Raw genomic sequence first — 24,533 nt, 5'->3', positions numbered from 1 at the left:
CCTTTTTTTTTTTTTTTTTTTTTTTAATTTTCACCGGTTAAACCTGTTTAACCGGTCAGGTTCCGGTTTCCAAAATATCGGAACCGGACCGATAAACTATTACACGGCGGTTTAACCGGTCCGGTTACCTGTTAAAACTGGTTAACCTGAACCGGTTGCCACGTTTATCCGGGACAAATAGAGCGCTCCTGTACACTCGCTGATGAAACAGCCTGGGGGTCTAGTCCGTCTCCCTGTCTACCTGCAGGCATGAACGCAGCGTCCACAAGCAAAAGGACGTCAGTACAAATAATGTAACAAGTATGTAAGGCATGAGTAACAACAAAGTGAAAGTATGAAGATAACATAGGATAAAAGAGATCAACCTGTACCTCTGAATGCCTCTTAAGGCGGATGTCATACATGCTTAGCTTTAAAAAAAAACATTTTCATACATATATATATAATACCGTATCTGGCCATAGAGGCTCGGTAATATCATCATCATCCCGCATCCGGGGTAACCCGTATCCAACTATAGGTCCGACTATAGCGCGGCTCGATGTTAGAAAATACATACATATATATATATATATATATATATAAAACATGCATGAGATCCCAAAGAAAAGCTATGACTCTATCAGAATGACGTAAGGTCGGTAACCACTACTAAAAAACTGGCAAAATTCGACGGACAGCGTCGCTTTGAAAAACCGACGGAAAACCGACTCAGTGCGTCGGTTTTGTGTATTTCTATTTTGTTTTATTTTTTTAATTAAAAAACCGACGGACAACGTCGGTTTTTTCCGCAAAATTTTGAAATTATATATCCGCAAAAAAAAACCGACTTCCCACGTCGATTTTATTAAAAAAATAAATAATAATTAATATAAAACCGACGGACGACATCGGTTTTATTTTTAAAAATATTTTAAATAATATGCAATTCAATTTGTTTTAAAAAAAAATAGTAAACAATTTTTTTTTAGGAAACTGACGGACAGGGTCGGTTTCCTATTTTTTATTTTTAATTTTTGGGTCAAATCTGGTCAAACGTGTGGGAAAAACCAACGGACAGGTTCGGTTTTGTCCGTCGTTTTTTCCTTAAAAACATTCCAGACGGGTTTTCATACCCATTTCTTCTCCTCTTCCCAATTAAACTCCCATTCCCCTCAAACCCTAGCTACCCGCCGCCCCCCTCCCCTCCGCCCAGCCCCGCCGCCCATTTCCCCACCGCCCAGCGCCGCCGCCTGCGCAGCCTGTCCCCACCAACCCCAGACCCGTTTTGAAGTTAATTAATTGAGGTTAGTTTCTCTTAAATTAGGGCTTTTAAAATTCTTTCAATTTTAGTTTTATTTGTAGATTTTAGGCCTAATGCTAATCAATTTAGCTTTGTTAAACATCATTTGCAATTTTATTAATGTTGAATTTGTGAAAAAAATGTAAACTTTATTTGACTAGTTTAGTTGTCATTTTTTTTTTTTTTGCTTGTGATTGTGCTATATTTCAGGTTCTTTGTCAATGTATCTGTGTTAGCTTAGTTATCATTCTTTGTAATATTATTGATGTTGAATATGTGCAAAAATGTATACTTTAATTATTTGACTAGTTTTTTTTTTTTTTTTTGTTGGATTGTGCTTTTTGTTAGAATTGCATAAGTTATTAGAGTTGTTATTGAGAATTCAAAGTTAGAATTGGTTGGGATTGTGCTTTTCAAAGTTAGAATTGTTAAGTTATAGTATTTCTATAACCTCAATACTAAAATGTAGATTTTATTTCTCTAGATTTACTTTTCAATTTTTAGAATTGGTTGGAATTGTGCTTTTCAAAGTTAGAATTATTAAGTTATAATATTTCTATAACCTCAAAACTAAAATGTAGACTTTATTTGACTATATTTACTTTTCAATTTTTAGAATTAAAGTTAGAATCCATAAGTTATTAAAGTTAGAATTGTTATTGAGAATTCAAAGTTAGAATTGGTTGGGATTGTGCTTTTCAAAGTTAGAATTGTTAAGTTATAGTATTTCTATAACCTCAATACTAAAATGTAGATTTTATTTCTCTAGATTTACTTTTCAATTTTTAGAATTGGTTGGAATTGTGCTTTTCAAAGTTAGAATTATTAAGTTATGTTAGAATTATTAAGTTATAATATTTCTATAACCTCAAAACTAAAAGGTAGACTTCATTTGACTAGATTTACTTTTCAATTTTTAGAATTAAATTTAGAATCCATAAGTTATTAAAGTTAGAATTGTTATTGAGAATTCAAAGTTAGAATTGGTTGGGATTGTGCTTTTCAAAGTTAGAATTGTTAAGTTATAGTATTTCTATAACCTCAATACTAAAATGTAGATTTTATTTCTCTAGATTTACTTTTCAATTTTTAGAATTGGTTGGAATTATGCTTTTCAAAGTTAGAATTATTAAGTTATGTTGGAATTATTAAGTTATAATATTTCTATAACCTCAAAACTAAAATGTAGACTTTATTTGACTAGATTTACTTTTCAATTTTTAGAATTAAAGTTAGAATCCATAAGTTATTAAAGTTACAATTGTTATTGAGAATTCAAAGTTAGAATTTGTTGGAATTGTGCTTTTCAAAGTTAGAATTGTTAAGTTATAGTATTTCTATAACCTCAATACTAAAATGTAGATTTTATTTCTCTAGATTTACTTTTCAATTTTTAGAATTGGTTGGAATTGTGCTTTTCAAAGTTAGAATTATTAAGTTATGTTAGAATTATTAAGTTATAATATTTCTATAACCTCAAAACTAAAATGTAGACTTTATTTGACTAGATTTACTTTTCATTTTTTAGAATTAAAGTTAGAATTCATAAGTTATTAAAGTTAGAATTGTTGTTGAGAATTCAAAGTTAGAATTGATTGTCGGTGAAAGTAGTGTGTCGCAGGAATATAGTCATGTCCAATATGATAGAGTTAATGATATGGTTAATGATGCTTTTGGCGTACAGTCTGGGTTTGAACCTGGGCAAAATTTTGAGGAACCTCCTAATGAAGAAGCAATGCGCTTCTATCAAGAATTAGAAGAGGCTAGTCGTCCACTTTAGGTAGGGAGTCAGCATTCTAAGTTGTCTGTTGCAGTTAGAATGATTAACATCAAATCAGACTGGATTGTTGCTGAAGATGCTATGGACTCAATGATTAAGCTTGTAGGGGAACTAGTTAGTCCGGAATTTGACATACCTAAAAGTTACTATGAAGCAAAGAGGTTGTGTTAAAACTAGTTAATGGTACTTTTGGTTGGACATTTAAATATTTCTGAACTTTGAAGGTCTATTTAGATCGTATTTGATGTGTTTAGATAGTGTTTGATGTGTTTTATTATTACTTAGGGTGATTTTATGTGTTGTAGCTCTTTTAGAATTAATTTGGAGCATTTTAATGCTAGTTTTGAGCTGCTTTTGGTACTGGTTTCTGTGCAGGTGTGGCTGCAGAAAATGCAGGAATTGAATGCAGGAAATTTTTCAGAAAACCGACGCAGTCCGTTGGTTTTCTGGAAATTAATTTTGGAAATTTTCCGGAAAACCGACTCAGTCCGTCGATTTTCTGGAAAATAATTTTGAAATTTTATGAAAAAATCGACGCACTGTGTCGGTTTTGTAATTAAAATAAAAAAATTTAAATAAAAAACCGACGTCGTGTGTCGGTTTTTCTATAAAATATATATTGTTTTTATATAACATAATAAATCAGAAATTAAAAAAACCGACTCTGTCCGTCGGTTTTTTTAATTTTTTTAATTTTTTAAAATTATTGTATAAAACCCGATGGACCACGTAACCGACGCAGTCCATCGGAAAAAACCGACGTGGTCCGTCGGTTTTAAAAAAGCGAGGCTATGTAAACTGACGGACCGTAAAGGGTCGGTTTTCCGTCGGTTTCATTGAAAAAATCGACGCAGTCCGTCGGTTTTTCCCGTTTTTTTAGTAGTGAACCTCCAATTATCATTATGGAACTATTATCATGGACATATCTCACCTTGATGGAACAATAACCATAAGATGAGATCAACATCAATAAAATGAGATCAATAGCCATAAAACATGATCAATAATCATAAGACAAAGATCAATAATATCATAAGAATATTAAGAGCCATAGGCTTGTAGTAATTCTAAGGATAAGGTCATTATGGATATCATTTGTATGGATTTGTAATAACAGGATCATGCCATAAGAAAGAAAAGGACATCCTTAAAATACCTTGTCGTCTCCTTAAATTATTTAACGCCTATTCTCCCGAGCTTGTAAATCTACATTCAAGGTGATTCGCACTAAGGGTAAGTCATTGAAACGCTTATAAGGTCAAACTAGATTAATTGGTAAGCTAATGAAAATCAGACAACATTTCCTTATATCTTCTACTTCCTACAGTATTCAAAACAACTCCCAAAACCACAATAAAACATCAACAATTCCATAATCAAAAGATTACATTCAAATTATACTCAATTCAATCCCAAAATTTCTTTTCATAATCAATCCATAACAACAACTTCAACACAACCCCTTATACACTTATATACGATACTTCTTTAACATCATTATTATCCCTCATAACAAGATTATGCTCAAAACATGCTAATAATTTAGCTCAAGTTAATTTACATCTCCTCTATATTCTTGTTTCTCCACAGGATTTTAACTGAAGCTACATCCTTAGTTCTCAATTTTCGAACTTGTCTGTCTAGAATGGCGATTGGAACTTCTTCGTATGATAGTTGCTTGGCAACCTGAACATCATCAATGGGAACAATTGTTGAAGGGTCTCCAATACACTTATGAAGCATCGATACATAAAAGACCGGATGAATGGACTCCAAGTCCGAGGGAAGATCTATTTCATAGGCCATCTGGCCCACTCGACGTACAATCCTGTAAGGCCTAATATATCGAGGACTAATTTTGCCTTTCTTTCTTACCAAAAATCAAAATGCATTTAATAGGCGATACTTTCAAGAATACCCAGTCGTCAACTTGAAACTCTAAGTCTCGGCGGCGATTATCTGCATACGATTTTTGACGACTCTGAGCTGCCAATAGCCGATCTTGAATAAGGTTGACCTTTTCTACTACTTGCTGAATCAAATAAGGTCCTATTAATTTAATCTCCCCCACTTCGAACCATCCAATTGTTGACCTGCACTTCCACCCATATATAGCTTCATACGGGGCCATCTGAATACTGAAATGATAAATGTTATTATACGCGAACTCTATAAGCGGTAAAAGATCATCCCAGCTTCCTATGAAGTCTAGTTCACATGCTCGTAGCATGTTTCGAGAGTCTGAATAGCCTTTCCATCAGTCTCGGGGTTAAATGCCGTGCTAAGATTTACCTGAGTCCCCAAACCCTTCTGGAAAGACCTCCAGAAATTAGCTGTAAACTGCGCACCCCTGTCGGAGATGATAGTTAACGGAACACCATGAAGTTATACTATCTCCTTTATATAAAGCTTCGCATAATCGTTGACTGAGTAAGTAGTCCTGACAGGTAGAAAATGGGCTAATTTTGTAAGCTTGTCCATAATCACCCATATTGAGTCAAACTTACATTGAGAATGGGGCAAGCCTGGAATGAAATCCATGTTAATTATTTCCACTTCCAAGTCGGGATATCCGTAGCCTGTGATAGTCTGCCAAGCTTCTGATGCTCAATCTTCACCTGCTGACAGTTAGGACACTGGGCTACGAACTCTGCTATGTCTTTCTTCATTCATTCGTACCAATTAACTTCCTTAATATCATGATGCGTATTTGTTGTCCCCGGAAGAATAGAATAACAGGAGTAATGAGCCTCTTCTATAATCTGACGACGCAGTCCTGTAATATTATGAACACATAGTCTGCCTCGATATATGAGAACTCCATCTTCAGCTATCTCAAATGGTGAATTCTTCTTCTGAGGATATGTATCTTTGTAATGAAATAGCATTGGATCTTCGTACTAGCGCTCTTTCACCTCAGCTACTAAAGATGGAACTGTCGCATCATGAATAGTAATTCCCGTATTGCTCGAGTCCAATAATCGAACTCCGAGGCTTGCTAACTACTGAAGCTCATGAACTAACTTCTTTTTCTCTGGCTGGGCATTACATATACTACCTATGGACTTGCGGCTAAGAGCATTGGCTACTGCGTTCGCCTTCCCAGGATGGTACAAAATGCTAATATCATAATCTTTTAATAACTCTAACTATCGTCTTTGCCATAAATTCAGCTCCTTCTGCTTGAAAATATACTGGAGACTCTTATGGTCGGTGTAGTTATCCACATGAATACCATACAAGTAATGCCTCCATATTTTCAATGCATGAATCACCACAACTAACTCTAGATCATGTATTGGATAGTTTTTCTTATGCTTTCTTAATTGCCCCGAAGCGTAAGCTATAACTTTACTGTGCTACATTAACACATAACTTAACCCAACACTTGAAGCATCACAATAGATAATATAGCCTTTCGATCCCTCCGGGAGTGTCACGATCGGGGTTGAAGTCAATCTGTTTTTCAACTCCTGAATACTACGCCTACAAGTATCCGTCCACTGGAACTTAGCTGATTTCTGAGTCAGCTTCGTTAGTGGTGCGGAAATAGCAAAAAACCCCTCTAAAAATCACCTATAATAACCTGCTAAGCCCAGAATACTGCGAACTTCTGTGGGTGTTGTGGGTTTCGGCCAAGTCTTTACTGCTTCAATCTTCTGCGTATCCACCCGGATACCGTCAGCTGAAATTATATGCCTCAGAAAAGTCACAGAATTCGACCCAAACTCACATTTAGAGAACTTTGCATACAACTTCCGGTCTTAGAGAACTTTAAGAACAACACGTAAATGGTTTGCATGCTCTGCCTCTGATCTAGAGTGTAGCAGTATATCATCAATAAACACAATCACAAATAAGTCCAAAAAGGGTCTAAATACACTATTCATCAGATCCATAGGTACTGCCAGTGCATTCGTCAACCCAAACGACATTACACAAAACGCGAAATGTCCATATCTGGTTCTAAAAGCTGTCTTCGGAATGTCTCTCTCTAACACTCACCTGATGATACCTTAATCTCAAATCTATCTTCCAGAACTATTTAGCGCGCTACAACTGATCAAATAAATCATCAATCCCCGAAAGTGGATGCTTATTCTTTATCGTTACCCTATTCAACTGCCTATAGTCAATGCACATCTGCAAAAAGTCGTCCTTCTTTCTTACAAACAACACAGGTGCTCCCCACATCGACGAACTAGGCCTGATAAAGCCTTTCTCAAGCAAATCCTTCAGTTGCTCCTTCAAATCCCTCAATTCAGCAGGTGCCATTCTGTAAGGAGGAATAGATATTGGCTCAGTATTTGGTAGTATGTCTATGGCAAAATCAATCTCCTACTTTGGTGGGAGACCTGGTAGCTCGTTCAAAAATACATCTGGAAGTTCCTTAACAATTGGGACAGATTGAAAAGTCGGCGGCTTCACTTCTGTATCCTGAATCTGGACTAGATGATAAATGCAACCTTTAGCAATCATCTTCCTTGCCTTGATATAGGAAATAAACCTACCTCTCGGCGATGCTGTATTACCCTTCCACTCCAACACTGGCTTTCCTAGAAACTGAAATCGAATCACGTTCGTTCAGTCAATATCAGCATAACAAGAGGCCAACCAATCCATACCCGTAATAACATCGAAATCTACCATATCTAGCTCAATCAGGCCTGCCATGGTATGACAGTCACAAACTATAACCACACAACTTCTATATATCCGTCAAGCTACCACCGAATCACTAACGGGCGCAGACACTTCAAAGGTTTAATTGACTAGGGTTTCACCCCAAGCTGACTAGCAATGAACGGAGTAACATACGACAATTTCGAACTTGGATCAATCAATGCATACACATCATGAGTAGATACTTACAATATACCTGTAACAACATCGGGCGAAGACTCCAAATTCTGTCGACCAGCCAATGTGTAAATGCGGTTCTGAGGACCACTTGAGCTGGACGTTCCACCTCTGCCTCTACTGCGTCCTGCTGAAGTCTGAGAGCCGTGCCTTGAAGGGTGTACCGATGATGACGATCCAGTTGTTTATCCGATAGGCTGCACTATACCTCGACTACCCCTAAAATATACACTTACACATAATATGGCCTGGCTGGCCATAACCATAGCAAGAATCTGAGGCCAACTGGCACTGTCCAGTATGCAACTTACCACACCGAGTGCGTCGTGGTAAAGGCGGTCTCATCTGGCATGATTCACCTCTGTACTGAAAACTTGAGGTTCTGGAACTTTATCCACTTTGGCCGATCAAATCTCCGGCTTGCAAATCGCGGAGGTGTACTAGCCACTGAATGGCCTGAATGTCTAGGAAACTGCTGCCTCTGACCCCCTTTGAACTCACTAGCTGCACCAGAAGTTCTAGCCCTCTTACTCTGACTTCTATCATGCTCACGATCGACCCTCCGCTGCTGCTGACGCTCATCAAGGTTCTGAGCGTGCACCTGAATGTGAGAAATATCTATACTTTGTTGAAGTGAGGCCGTCATACAGTTATCAATCAAATGTGGCCCCAGACCACTCACAAACTGGTAAACACGGTCCTCCATTTCAGCTACCATAGCTGGAGCATATCTTGCCAATGAATTAAAAAGAAGACTATACTCACGAACACTGATATTTCCCTGTCTGAGGTTCCAGACCTTATCAGCTCGGGCCCGACTAATCTCTGGCAGTAAATAATGTCGGAGAAAAGAATATGTGAACTCCTGCCACACGGGTGGGGGTGTATTAACTCCTCTGGAAGACATCCAAGTATTGTACCAATGAATAGCCACATCCTGTAGTCTGTAAGAGGCCAACTCCACTGACTCGGTGTCTGAAGCATGCATCACCCTCAATGTCCTCAACAATCCATCTATAATGTTCTGCGGATCCTCATCTGATTTTGATCCAAAGAATTCTGGAGGGTCTAAATTAATAAAATCTCGAACTCAGACACTAATAGCCCTCTCACCCTGACCTGTACCATATTGGTGGGCCTGAGCAACTACTAACTTGGTCAACAACTAAATTTCCCCTCTTATCTCTTGGCCTGGCATCCGGTGGAGGAACTGGAGGTGCTAAAGCTAGAGCTAGGGCTCCTTTATGCTCCTGTGGAGCGCGCGGAGTGTGAAAGGATCGTGATGGAACCTCATACTGGGACTCGCCCTCCTCTATCTCTACCGGTAGTACCTGTCCATTTCTCCTACCAACCACCGACTTGCCCTTCTAAGCCGTTGAAGCTTTCCTCTTCACAGGCATTACTGAAATCATGTTGCACAGTTAGGAAAAAGGGAATCCTTATAACGTAGCTCTATTGCATGATCTATGATATAAAAGAAAGGTCAATCTTCCTAAATGTCTTGCGGCCTCCTGCTTATAAGTGTGGTGCACTGCACACCTATAAATAAGACTCTACTAGACACGACTTGTAGACAACCCTAGGATGAACTGCTCTGATACCACTTTTGTCACGACCCAACTAGAAGGCTATGACGGGCACCTAGAGCTAACCTATTGCGCACCACAAACATACATGCATCTCATAATCATACCTAAGTGGGCCATAATACTAACCATAATATGTCATAAACCGTAAGGGACACAAGCCCAATATATATATATATATATATATATATACGTGTCATCAGACTGTTCCCAGGTATGCAAGCCGATAAGGTTGCCAAAATATGGAATGAGAAGGTCATAGGACAACTAACTGAACACATCCATCTACGAGCCTCTACATAGAATGCATGACATAATAAGGACGGGATAAGAGAATAGTACCAGCTAAACTGCTGCTCCGGGACAAATGGAGTGCTCCTGTACACTCGCTAATGAAGCAGCCAAGGGGTATGGTCTCTCTCCCTGTCTACCTGCGGGCATGAACGCAACATCCACAAATAAAAGGACGTCAGTACGAATAATGTACGGAGTATGTAAGGCATGAGTAATAACATAGTGAAAGTATGAAGATAACATAAGATAAAAGAGATCAACCTGTACCTCTGGATGCCTCTTAAGGTGAATGTCATGGATTCTTATATATATATATATATATATATATATATATATATATAATACCGTACCCGGCCATATAGGCTCGGTAATATCATCATTATCTAGCGTCCGGGGCATATCGTGTCCAAAGTAATCCGCACCCAACTGCAGTGGTGTACACAATAGGTGTTGTACACGACCGACTATAGCGCAACTCAGTGTGAGAAAATACATACATATATATATAAAGCATGTATGAGAGCCCAAAGATAAGCTATGACTCTGTCGCAGTGATGTAAGGTCGGTAATCTCCAATTATCATTAGGGAATTATTATCGTGGACATATATCACCTTGAAGGTACAATAACCATAAGATGAGATCAACATCAATAAAATGAGATCAATAGCCATAAAACATGATCAATAATCATAAGACAAAGATCAATAATATCATAAGAGTATCAAGAGCCATAGGCTTGTAGTACTTCTAAAAATAGGGTCATTATGGATATCATTTGTATGGATTTGTAATAACAGGATCATGCCATAAGACAGAAAAGGACATCCTTAAAATACCTTGTCGTCTCCTTAAATTATTTAACGCCTATCCTCCCGAGCTTGTAAATCTACATTCAAGGTGATTCGCACAAGGGTAAGTCATTGAAACGCTTATAAGGTCAAACTAGATTAATTGGTAAGCTAATGAAAATCAGACAACATTTTCCTTATATCTTCTACTTCCTACAGTCTTCAAAACAACTCCCAAAACCACAAGAAAACATCAACAATTCCATAATCAAAAGATTACATTCAAATTATACTCAATTCAATCCCAAAATTTCTTTTCATAATCAATCCATAACAACAACTTCAACACAACCCCTTATACACTTATATACGATACTTCTTTAACATCATTATTATCCTTCATAGCAAGATTATTCTCAAAACATGATAATAATTTAGCTCAAGTTAATTTACAACTCAAAATATCATCAAATTTATATTTGAACTTTTCCTCCAATTGCTTCTCCTTAAATCTTAACTTAATTGCCAAATAAACTCATAAGCATGAAACTAAGATGAAATCTTATGTCAAAATTCAAGAACACTTCAACTCCAAGGTTAACCTGACAAACAGTCACCCAAGCATCTTCAATAAGAGGAGACAAGTGTAAAGCTAACGTAGAAACCCTAAACACTTTAACCTTCACCTTAATCTTTGATTTAGGCTTGGAAATATGTTTGAATGTTCTTGGAGAGTCTCTAGGACTTGGGGTTATGTCTAAAATGATTAAAATAAAGAGGGTTAGTCATACTTAAATTGTAGAAAATTCCACCGACATTGTATTATACTGGCCGTATAACATTATACGGCCAATTTGCTGGCCATATAACGTTATACGGTCCATATAATTTTGCCGTATAATACCATCTCAGTTTTCTGCTTCTTTGTTAAATATTAATATCCTTAAATACGGTCCATATCTTAAAATACGGACCATATCTCACTTATACGACCTATATACCATATTTTCCAAAAATAACTTTTGACGAACCTTTCCGCTTCGGTTCACTTATTCTCCAATCCTTTTGTAACTTACCAAACATGTATTTAAACACCTATTATCACATGTTACGCATGTCCAAACTCAGATATCCTTGAAATAAGTCCCGGTGTCCAAAATTAAGACACCAGCGTCCTACTAATCTCAATGCATAAAACTACTAGGTGCAACATTATCATCTTACAGGCTCCATAGATAGACGTTAATTATGTGGGTAGTTGTTGAAGTCATTGCGTGACTCTATGGGTGTTGCTACATTTTATAACGACATATTTATGACATACTTCCACTGATTTTATTATTTAATGGTGATCATCAGTTAGTTAGCTAGTTATAACATGTTGATATAATTGTTGAAAGGTTATCGAGAGATATTAGAATTTTATTGATTTTATAAGATGCTTCCGGTATTGTTCATAACATCGGATGCCTGTTACGCCTAGGGTGGGTTTTGGAGCATGGCAAGCTTGGTACCAGAGCCTAGGTTTAGATGTGTCCTAGGATTTGTCTATGTCTGTGAAGCAGTGTCTAATGAGGTCTTCCTTGTGCAGCCTGATAATCTGCATGATCGAAAGACTACCAGGGCATTTATATGTTTTTCTCATTCTTCTTATTCTAGATTGTGCTATAGAGCTTGAACTTTCCTTAGGATTATCCTGACGTGTTTGTTAATTCGGGCTTCATAGAAATGGCTTTAACTCGTGCGGGAGCTGCTAACCAAGGGAGTAATGGTGCTTCTAATTCATCGTCTGGGTGACGAGCCGCTAGGATCATTAATCGCACCACTTCTGAGAGTACTGCTAGGGTTGAGAACAGTAATGGAGACCAAGCACCACCGCCGTCACCACCTACTCCAGCTGCCCCTGCTGCGGGCGTGTCTGATATTGGATCGATGCAGAATGAGATCCAGATGCTTACTACTCTTGTTGCAGCCCAACAACAACGTGGGGGCGTGGATCCGACACTTGGTGGTGGGGTAAGGCTTAAGCACTTTTTGATGCTGAATCCGTCCAAGTTCTTTAGTTCACGAGAAGAAGATGATCCCCTGTACTTTATGGATGAGACATTTAAAGCTCTAAGGGCCATGGGTGCTCATGGTTCTGACCTTGTGAAATTTGCATCATATCAATTGAAAGATGTTGCTCATGCTTGGTTCGAATTATGGGAGACTGAGCGGGGTACTAATGCTCCAGTTCCTACTTGGGCTGAATTTGAGGGGGGCATTCATGGAGAGATTTCTATCTGTTAAGAAATGATTTGCTCTGTCTGCTAAGTTTGAGAAGATTGAGCAGGACACTATGTCCGTTCGTGAGTATAGTTTGAAGTTTACTCGTCTGGCAAGGTATGCAACGTATATGATTCCGACTGAAAAATACAAGTTGAGCCGCTTTGTGCGGGGGTAGTACTACGTATCGAGTATGGGTGTGCTGCTGTTGCTATGTCTCATACTTGTACATTTTCATCTTTAGTTGGGTTCGCTGAGCAACAAGAGAATTAGAAGGGTGAAGAAAGGCTAGAAAGGAAACAAACTAAGAAGGCCCGATCTACGGGTAGGTTCAGTAGTTCACAAAATCGAGGGCAAAAGAAAGGGTATTCTGAAAATGCTCAGACCGACGCTTATTCTAATGCCAGTGCTCCATCTGGTAGACAAGGTCAGAGGAAAAACAATCAGAATAGGTATTCATAAGGTGGTAATAAACACACTTCTGGATGGGAGGATCGTATTTGTCATCATTGTGCTGTAAGGGGTCACATTAAGAAAGGAGTGTAGGAAGTGGTTACGCGAAATGACTAAATCATCGGGCTAGAGAAGAAATTCGTCTGCACCTGTTGCTGCTAGGAATACGCATGCTAGTAATACTAACAACATTTCTAATGCTCATGTTAATGAGATTGGTAAAGCAGTTGCTAACATAGCTAATAGGGGTCAAGCTAAACTTTATGGTTTGACTCGTAGGAAGGTAGTTGAAGCCTCCGATGTTGTGATCACAAGTATTTTCATTATTTTCTCTTTTGATACATATTCGTTGATTGATCCAGGTTCAAATCTCTCTTATGTGACACCATATTTTGCTTTTGATTTTGGTGTACCCTTGCTAGTGTTCCTGTTATTGCCTCTAGAGTTTATACAAATTTTGTGGTTGTCGTTAGGTGTCATGAAACTACATCTGACTTATTTTAGCTAGAAATGATCAATTTTGATGTAATTATGGGGATGGATTGGTTAGCTGCTTGTTATGCTAATGCGGACTGTCATTATAAGTTAGTTCGATTTTGCTTTCCCTGATGAACCAGTTATTGTGTGGAAGGGAGAAATTGCTAAGCCTATGGATAGTTTTCTCGTATCTTAAGGCTATAAAAATGATTTCGAAGGGATGTATTTATCACCTAGTTGCTGTCAATGATGCTCAAGCCGTAGTACCAGAGTTTAAGTCCGTCCCTATAGTTAATGAGTTTTCCAAAGATCTTTCGAGAAATTGTTCTAGCTGCGGCATTGTACAGATTTGAGAATAAGTTCATATTGATAGTTGATTTACAGAAGTTGTTATATTTATTCGCCCTCATAATTATTGTTGAATTTGACATTCATACATGAATTTCATCATGCATTTCTCATGATACTGTGATGCGGTTGGAATGAAGAAAGTGAAGGATGGTGGTAGACCTCGTGCTTTCGTATGTTATTGTATCATAAGGTGGCTAACATGCTAAGAAGGTAATTTTATTATATACTTAAATAGTATGATAATCGTATGTTAAGTTTTGAAGTCAAACGAGTTGTGATACGAAATTAGACAAAGGTCGTCGCACATTACGTTTGTAAATTTCACTGAAATTTGGGTCAGATATCGCAAAGGTTTTATCTTAATATACTTTAAGTTATGGGGAGATGCACCAACCAAATCTAAGGTCTACAAGTCTATTTTCCAATACATTTAACTGTTAAGGACGCAAATTGCCGCGGGAACAACGAGCATGGTTGGTGGCTGCTCATTTTAGGTCATATAAATGACCCCCTTGCACGATTTTTTCTTCATTTTCTCACCATCCACGACCTGGAAACCCTAAAACCCTCTCTAATTAATCCTCCATCAATCTCAATCCAAACCAAGAGCAAATCTATCAACTTTAACATGAAGAATAACATGGCGATTACGAAATCGTGATTTCTTCACTATTTTGCTTCTCGAATGAAAATTTTGCCTTGAAGTAATTTATAGTTTGATGTGTTCTACATCACTTGAGGTATGTTTTAGCCTTATTTGCATTTTCTTGAACTTTTCAAACGTTTAGACCTAGAAAATTGGAGAAAATCCCATAACAATAAGTATTGTTAACTCTCGTGCATATAGCTTAATTGTAGGGCTGTTTTTTATGGTTATAGTCGGTTCTTTGGAGCTATAGTGATATGGATGGTATTGTAATGATAAGGAGGAGAAGAAAACTGGGATATGATAGCGTTTTACAGGAGAATTACGCTACAAATAAGCCTATTAACTTATGCTCGCAAGTTGCTCGATTAAATGTCTAAATGAAGAATTTTATGAGGTATGAACTTGATTTTGATCCCGAATGGTTCGTATTATGTAGGAAATCATTCTTAAGGCATTCAAAGACTCGGGAAACATATATAACTCCATCGACGAGGTATGTAGGGCTTTCTCTATGCTTTTCGGCATGACTAGAATTCAGATAATCGTTTATTGAATTGTTTTCGTCGGATTTGAGTTGTTATTACGGTTCACTTTTACGCGAGCGCTTAAAAGTTACTAAGAGGTTGTTGGTGCTCTAATTGGATTTTTGTATTTTTAGAGTCATCATCTAATTTATTCAAAGGAAAACTAGGAAAACCGGGTAAAAGATTTTTGAGCCAAGAGAGAAATCTTTTAGTACTAAAGTTTGAGGTAAGAGTTCTGGTGATCCCCTAGGGAAGGTTTTACGCACCCTATTATTAAAGTGTTACACCTTGTATTTTTCTACATTAAGATTTGTCGTACGGTAGCTGTCTTAATTTTGGACACCGGGATTTGTTTCAAGGATATCTGAGGTTGGACATGGTTTACTTGTGTTTATGAGTGTTTAAATTCATGTTTGGTGGGTTACGGAAGGATTGGAGAACAAGTGAATTAAGGAAAGTAAGTTTTTTTGGAACTTTAGAGAAAAGATGGGCAAGGTTTCGTACGATAATTTTGATCTAACTTGAGAAAGAAATATCTCCTAGTATATCAGGAGTTTTGAAGTGAAATAAAAGCCTAAATTGAAGTCTAGTTTCCAACGCAACAAACCGCGCGTCGATCCGACATCGGAATCAAATGTTATGAGCATTTCAAGATGGACTACCAGAGCAGGGATTACCCCTGCGCGAACGTACCCCAAGGCTGCGCGAACGCACAAAGGAATTTTTAAGTTGGTGACAACCGACTTCAACACTCAATATAAGGGTTAAAACCCTTATTTTTCACCAAAATATTTCCCTAAAAAGCTCAGCAACATATAGGGGTGTGTGTGTCATAAAAATTGAGGGATTGGAGTGATTTTGAGTGGCGGAGGATTAATCGAGGCTCGGGTGACGTATAGTGGTGACTATAGTATCGTTTTGCGGTGGATCTTGGCTTGCATTCAAGGTGGATATTGAAGATATTATTGTTCTAGTGAGAACAAGGTATGAATCTCTCCTTATTGATATTGATTTAGGTTTACTTACGAAGATAGAGCTATTAAATAGTTGTATAACGAATTGGTTGATTGAGAAATCGGGTAAACATCGTGTGGGATGTTTTATGGAGTATATTGGTACTGAGGATGATGTTGTTGATGTTAGTGTTGTTGTTGGTTGCTGGTATTGTGATTTCGGGCTAGGGATATAAACAGAAGAGATGCTACCCGAATTTCGGCAGATTCTAAAAGGATTTAATTTGAAGGCTTAAGACAAGCGTACGACGATAAGCTTAACAATAGTATGAATTCTCTTGAATGTAGATTTACGAGCTTGGGAGGATAAGCATTAAGTAATTAAGGAGACCAAAAAGGTATGTTAAGGCTAAATCCCTTTCATTCTAAAGGCAAGATTCTGTTCTTATGAACCCATACATGTTTTCCATAACATCCTTATTCCCAAAAAGCTAAAAGTTCATGATTCTCAAAGTTCTTATGATGCTAAAGATGGATGTTTTCTACGATGATAATGATGATCCCATTTCTGGAGATTCCAAAGCTTATGGTTTTGATGCTATTATTAGATTATTGAGGCTTATTTCATGATTTTCTTGATTTTAGTTGTTGATCTCACCTTATAATAATTGTTCCTTCAAGGTAAGATATAGCGATGATGATTGTTTCATAATATAAATCAGATTTTACCGAGCCTTACTATGTCCGGGTATAGATATTACCGAGCTTTACTATGGCCGGGTACATATATTATCGAGCCTTACTATGGCCAAGTACAGATATTACCGAGCCTTACTCTGGCCAGGTACAGATATTACCGAGCCTTACTATGGTCGGGTATGGATAATACCGAGTCTATATGGCCGGGTACGGTATTGTATAGGTATGTACGTGGATATATGACATGTTTCCTCTAGAGAAAGGTTAAGTAAGCATGACGAATGTCTTAAGAGGTATCATGAGGTATAAACGGTTCTTTTATATTACGCTATTCTTTATGCTTTTATCATTTTGCTATTTATGCCTTACATACTCAGTACATTATTTGTACTGACGTCCTTTCTTGTGGACACTGCGTCTATGCCCGTAGGGAAGCAGGGAGACGGATCTGATCCTTCAGAGCTTTATCAGCAGAGTTTTAGGAGCACTCCATTTGCTTCGGAGCTGCAGTCTATTGGTATTACTCTTTTGTGTATATACTTGGGCATGGCGGAGTACTGCCTCATCCTTATGAATTCGTGTATTCTATATAGAGGCTCGTAGACAGATGGATATAGCTAGATTTCCCATAACCTTATCAGTTCTTATTGTAGTATACTATTTTTGGTAGCCTTGTCGGCTTGTGACGATGGGCATAGTTGTTGATGATTATATAGAGATATGTCGTTATCTTGTGATATATGCCCTTACAGAGTATGACACCCATGAGCTAGCTTTGTGGCATGCCTGGAAATGATTATGAGATGTATGTTCGGAGGTGCTCGGTAAGTTAGCTCCGAGTGCCCGTCATGGCCCTCTGGTTGGGTCGTGACATGAAGATCCGTATAATACGGTTGACCTACGAGCTTTAATGTGTGATTGATGTATTATTTGCTTAAATGTTTAATCTTCCGCAAAAATGTCATTCATTTTTTTTTATCATAAACTCAAAAGAAATTTCGGCAGAAAGTCCCCTCAGAGAAGGGGTTTTTGGGTTAAAAAATCCGCATACGTGTTCAACTCACTTTATTGCCGGACTAGGACACACCCGGGATTTCTCCCGAGTAGAGTCACTACTATTCTAATCCTAATAAAATGGGTTTCGTACTTATGGGTTTTGTTATATATAATATAGGACAATTTGGAGTATATCTCTGTTTTATACATATATATACATATAAAGAAAGAAAGTTTATTTAAGCCCATTTTTATCCATTTTGAAGCCAACTTATATTCTAGTCCAAATTCCATCTTCTCAAACTTGGTCCAAGTGAAGTCCTTTTGCTTTCAATCCGTAGTATTTTGGGCTTTTGGCCCAAACCGTCTTAATTCTTGTTCCGCAAATTTATAAGTCCAAAGTCACGAGATCTTTCATCTTTTTTAAAGTTTCTAGAATTCAGTTCATATCAGGGGAGTTCCCATTACTATTTTATAGTACAAAAACACTGTCCTCAAACCCAATTTTCATTTTTTTATGGAGCCAAATCAATCTTAAGGTCCATCAAATAGTTTCGATGTTTTATAACAGGCTAAAAGCCTAAACTGGTTAAAACATGGTCACTTTCATTTAACAAAGGGAAATTGGCGTGAATGCCCCTGTTTTGGGCCGGTCTTTAGATTTTGCCCCTCAAAATGGTGGTCTTTAATTATTGCCCTTCCGAGCAAAACCAACATAGTAAAAAGACATTACTACCCCTAACCGTTACATATAAAACACAAAAATCGTTATTCTCAAATCCTTCTATCGTTAACCCAGCCCAACTTCGTTCCCAAGCCAGATTTCTCAATTATTCAAATCGTTGTTTCAAGCCAGATTTCTCCATTGATTTTGCTGCTACAACATCAGTAAAAGGTACAAATCTTAATTCAACTCAATTTAACGATTTTATTGAGTTTAGATTGTTAATATTTGAAAAAGATCATCTTCTACGACCTGATTATTAAGAAACAGATGACATATAGCGCAGATTGAACATTACGCATGATAAAATTAATCAGTAAAATAGAATCGATTGGATTTAATGCTTTGTTCTGATTTTAATTACTTTATACCTTAATTAAATTAATATACAATGCTTATTTACTTGAAATTGTAATTATAGTAAATTCAATTTAAATCAGGCAATGCTTATCGATTTAAACTTGAATTAAGGTAAACTGTGTGCAAATTTAGAACAAGTATGCCGGAGGAGGCGAAAGTTCAATTTACAAAAGAGTAGAGTATGCCGTTAATGACAATGTTCTGAACCAATTTCATAACAAGTATGCCGGAGAAGGCAAACGTTCTGGTTTATATAGAAGTATAAATTAGTCTAGTTGCGTCAATCCTCTAATTGGAATAACTGTTGTAGGAATTTGATTTAAATTGGATGAAGGTAGATGGGGTTTTCATTTTTTTAAACCAAAAACAGTTACTGCATTATCATCGGCAAAACAAAAAGTGCTTATGCTGGAGGAGGCAAAAGTTCAATTTACAAAAGAGTAGAGTATGCCGTTAACGACAATGTTCTGAACCAATTTCATAACAAGTATGCCGGAGAAGGCAAAAGTTTCTGGTTTATGTAGAAGTATAAATTAGTGCAGTTGCATCAATCCTCTAATTGGAATAGCTGTTGCAGGCATTTGATTTAAATTGGATGAAGGTAGAGGAGGTTTTCATTTTTTTAATCTTTTTTAACCAAAAACAGTTACTGCATTATCATCAGCAAAACAAAAAGTGCTTATGCCGGAGGAGGCAAAAGTTCAATTTACAAAAGAGTAGAGTATGCCGTTAACGACAATGTTCTCAACCAATTTCATAACAAGTATGCCGGAGAAGGAAAAAATACAGTTTACAAAGTAGTAGAGTATGCCGTTATAGGCAAAGTTCTGAACAAACTTCTGAACAAGTATGCCGTAGAAGGCAATACTTCTGTTTAGAAGCCATGAAAGTAAAATTCTACAAACCTAAAGAAACTTACACTTCATTAACATACATTTAAATATATATATATATATATATCCACAAAACATAAACTCCTAACTTCATAAGTACCAAACTACCATCATCAGTTCTAATTTCATGTGTACCTATTCCAAATTGCCCCATCGTCAACTTGGCCAGTGTGCTGGAATAACCTCTGCCTTACAAATCATAATTCTCTTCGCAAATCATCATTTTATCTAATTAGAGCACCGTAAAGAGCCCTCAGAAAATCTATGTCTCTTTTGATATCAGCAATTTCATGAGTAATTTGCAAATTTGCAATATTAGGATGGATTTGGTTATGAAGATGGGCATGTTCATGTGCTTGCCCATGGCCACCATTAACATGTACAATATGTTGATTTTGGTTCATTTTGTATGTGATTATATCTGGTTTTCAGAAGTAAAGTGTTTTTTTTTTCTTCTTCCAAAAGTTGTGTTGGTTTATATAAAAGTATAAATTAATCCATTTTAAATTGGAATAACTGTTGCATGGATTTGATTTTAAATTGGATAAAGACAGAGGAGGTTTTTCAGTTTCATGAAAATAACTGTTGCAATTTCATTGGAATAACTGTTGCAGAAACAGTTACTCCGTTTTTTGAAGAATGCTGGTAGCGGCAGAACTTCTGTTTACAAAATGGTAGAGTATGCTGTTTCAGGCATACTTCATGACTTTACATACAAAGCCTGCTGGGGAGGGCAGAACTTAAATTTTCAAAACTAACAGCTTAAATACATTTCATTTTGTTTTTTTCTCAAGTGAATCTCTCTTTATGCAGGAAGTTTAACAAAAAAATGACACCAAGATGCATCTCGTAGCCTTCAACGGCAAATGGGACGCCGCCTACAATTATGTTAATCATGAAACCAAGCTAATACTTGTCAATGATGGTGTAAATTTTCAACAATTCACTCAACAGATATTTGCGGGGCATACACAAGATACTCAGCAAAAAGAGGCCAACATATAGTTTGACACCAGTGAGAAAACATCCAAAGGGATGCGTGTAACAAACGACATTGATCTTCACACTTGCTTGTACCTGCTCAACAACAATGAAAACTTCATAAATTCCCGTTTCATATTAGAGTTCAATTCAGCTGATGCGGAGAACAACCCATTACAAGAACATCATAATGAATCTATCCTAATGACAGAAGGACAAACCATAGAGGAAATTGACAGACAACTCTGCATTGCTTATGAAGAAGACATGTCTGAAGTTGGATTGGATGACGAACAACACAGCCCTATTGGACATAACCTTGGGATTACACATGAGTAGAGAGAGATAGTAACTCCTAACCAGACACCTCAGCAGCTACAATGGCAACCACTAAACATTGAGCAAGTTGTAAAAAATGACCTTTCTGAGCATCCAATTTCAATGAATGTTGTATCACTTACTCCGAGCATGACAGTTGAAGAGACACAAACACAGCCATGCAACAAAACAAAGACACTAAAGAGGAAGAGGATACAAAATGATACACAAATTTTGACACCTATGCATCAATTGATCAAATAGAAGTTGACATTTTATTCAAAGACAAAGATACCGTGAAAAAGTGCATGAATAACATTGCAATTACTCGTCATCAATAGTACAAGGTGGAAAAGTCATGCACGCAACGGTATTACATCAGATGTGTTGACCCAACCTGCATTTGGCGTTTCCACAGTTCAAGGTTTAGAGGAAAGAGACATAGTTGTTCAATAAATTTCATCACCTCTGACATGAGAAATGTAACTTCAAAAGTCATAGCGGAATACATTACAGACCTATTACGCCATACACTACAAGAGATAACACCCAAATTTTTCATTGTAGAAATGAGAAGCAGATATGGCTTGCACATTGGTTACCACAAAGCATGGCGTTCCCTCCAACACGCTTATAATGTCATAAGAGGAAGCCCGGAAAATAACTACACACTTCTACCGCAATATCTTCACATGATGAAATTAAGAAATCCTGGAACAGTTGCTAACATCAAATGGACCGCTGACAATAAGTTTAAGTATGCTTTTTTCGCGTATGGAGCATCAATTGAGGGTTGGAAACACTGCAGACCAGTAATGATGGTGGATGCAACCTTCTTGAAAACAAAATACCGCGGTGTGCTCATGATAACAGTAGCAAAAGATGGAAACAACAACATATTTCCTCTCGCATTTGGTATTGCAGACTCTGAGAATAATGAATCCTACAGGTGGTTCTTCAGACACGTGAAAAAGGTGTTTTTCACGCGCAAAGACCTATTAATTCTTTCCGATCGCCACTCATCAATTGCAACTGCAATCAAAGAACTGTATCCAGATACCCAGCATGGAATATGCATCTACCACATGGAGAAGAACTTGCAGAAATATTTCCCATGCGAAGCGATCCTATCACTGTTCTACAATGCAGAAACTACCTACAAACAGGCAGAGTTTCATACCTATATGTCACAGATACAACAAATCGACCCAAAAGCTGCAGAATACATAGAACAAGAACCACCGGAAAGATGGGCACGTTCATTCCACACCAACAAGCATTACAACATGCTCACAACAAACAATGTCGAGGCAATGAATTCTGTATTGAGGAAAGCAAGGGAGTTTCCAATAATGGCATGTATTGATTACATCCAGAACAAGCTGCAAAATTGGTATTACCAGAGAAAATTGGACGCAACAGGACCGTCCCTTGACCTGACATGTTGGGCTGAAAAGATTCTTCTTGAAAAGATAAGTAGAGGCTTCACAATGAAAGTAAGTACATTTTACCAACACACACTTCAATATTAGTTTGGTGATGCATAGTTTAATTTTAACCAAACACAAAAGTTATGCTGGATAGAGGAAGAACTATGACCCTATTTTTATGCTTCGTTCTGCCGGAAGGGGCAGACACTTATTTTAACTAGCATGGGATTATGCCGGTAAGGGCATAACTATGATACTGTTTTTATGCTCACAATGAAAGTAAGTAAAATTTACCAACACATACTTCAATCTTAGTTTTATGAGCAATGTATAGTTTAAAATTAACTAAGCACAAAAGTTGTGCTTGACAAAGGAATAACTATGACCCTATTTTATACTTAGTTCTGCCGGAAGGGGCAGACTCTTATTTTCACTGTACAGGAAGTATGCCAGAAAGGGCATAACTCTCATATAATCTGAAAATTGCCACAAAAAATATCACTCATTTATATTGTCAATTTCCACAGGTAGAAAACATAACTCCCGTCAAATTTGTTGTGAAAGATGAAGGATATCAATATAATGTAGACCTGAAGAATATGACTTGTGAGTGCTTGGAGTTCCAAACTGACGAGTTACCGTGCACACATGCCATGGCAGTTATAGACAAAAGAAGTTTGACAAAACCTACATACTGTGCGGACTGGTTCAAGAAACAAGCCTGCCAAAAGACATACAAAGGTGAAATACTATCAGTTGGAAATCAAGACTCATGGATTATTCCACAAAACATTATGGATATTAAAATAACGCCGCCTGATGTTAAAATAAGACCTGGAAGAAAACAAACAAAAAGATATCGCCCAAGAAGAGAATCGACAAAGTACACATACAGATGTGGTAGATGCAAGTTCTTTGGACACACTAGGGCAACCTGTAACCACAGTCCAGCTCTCAATCCATATTCAAGAAGATACAGGAAGAGGAAATTGTCATCCTAACATTACACTCTTATACATGGTTTATATGAATTTATCTTATGATTCTTGACGCATAATGCACACTCTGCCTGAAAAAAATGGCAAAACTTTGATATTACTAAGACTGAGACTTCAAGCATCTTATCACTCATTTATTCTTCTGTCCATTCTTTCTTTTATTATTTTCTTTTATTAAGTTCTTATCTTCTTGTTGCTGATAATAAAAGACTATATAATAGCAACAGATAAATGTCCCTACATGAAATCTACAATTCTCTACCATAAAACATTGAGGAAAAAGAAAAAAAAAATATCAACTTTAATTATCCAGTTTTATAATTTATGCCCTCCTGTGGCAGGTATAACAGTTTTTGCCGGGAAAATAAAATTGGTATCTCAAAGACTACATCCTGGTAAGTTTAATAGATGTATGCCTTGGGACATAACAATATTGTTTCTGTCTGATGTTTTCAAGTTTTACATTTATGCGAATCGGCAGGTCTTCCGCTTACAAAATAAATAAGTATGTCGTTAGGGGCATACATATGTGCTTTGTTATTTATACAATATTTTAAAATGCCGGAAAATTGGATAAAACATTCAACACAATACAATTAACACTAAGTAAAATATTCCATTCATTAATACTAAAATTTCATTCATACAAATTTTGGATTGGAAAAAAAAAACAACAACATAGACTAAAAATAAAAATTCATTCATACTAAAATAACAATTATGGGGTCTCAACTAATCCCAATAAAATGCGTTCTGACTGGTGAAAAAAGTTAAAAGGTTTTGTCTTTGTTGCTGGTTGTGGCAAGTTCTCTAAACTTAATTTCTGCCGGAAAGGGTGAAACATCTGTTCATAAAATGACAAACTATGCC

The 24,533-nt window shown here is 37.0% G+C and overlaps 1 protein-coding gene across 1 annotated transcript; it reads left to right on the top strand.

The window, feature by feature from the left end:
- The first annotated feature begins 21,804 nt into the window (after positions 1 to 21,804).
- Positions 21,805 to 24,164, top strand: LOC132631148 (uncharacterized). The gene is made up of 4 exons (XM_060346747.1): positions 21,805 to 22,731; positions 23,193 to 23,406; positions 24,005 to 24,058; positions 24,145 to 24,164. Exons 1-4 carry the CDS (start codon positions 21,805 to 21,807, stop codon positions 24,162 to 24,164), a joined length of 1,215 nt encoding a protein of 404 aa, XP_060202730.1.
- The last annotated feature ends 369 nt before the right edge of the window (positions 24,165 to 24,533 follow it).

The sequence above is a fragment of the Lycium barbarum genome, chromosome 3 (assembly GCF_019175385.1).
Source record: "Lycium barbarum isolate Lr01 chromosome 3, ASM1917538v2, whole genome shotgun sequence".
NCBI lineage: Eukaryota > Viridiplantae > Streptophyta > Magnoliopsida > Solanales > Solanaceae > Lycium > Lycium barbarum.
Note: the sequence above shows the minus strand (reverse complement) of the source record. Positions and strands in the feature narration are given on the sequence as shown.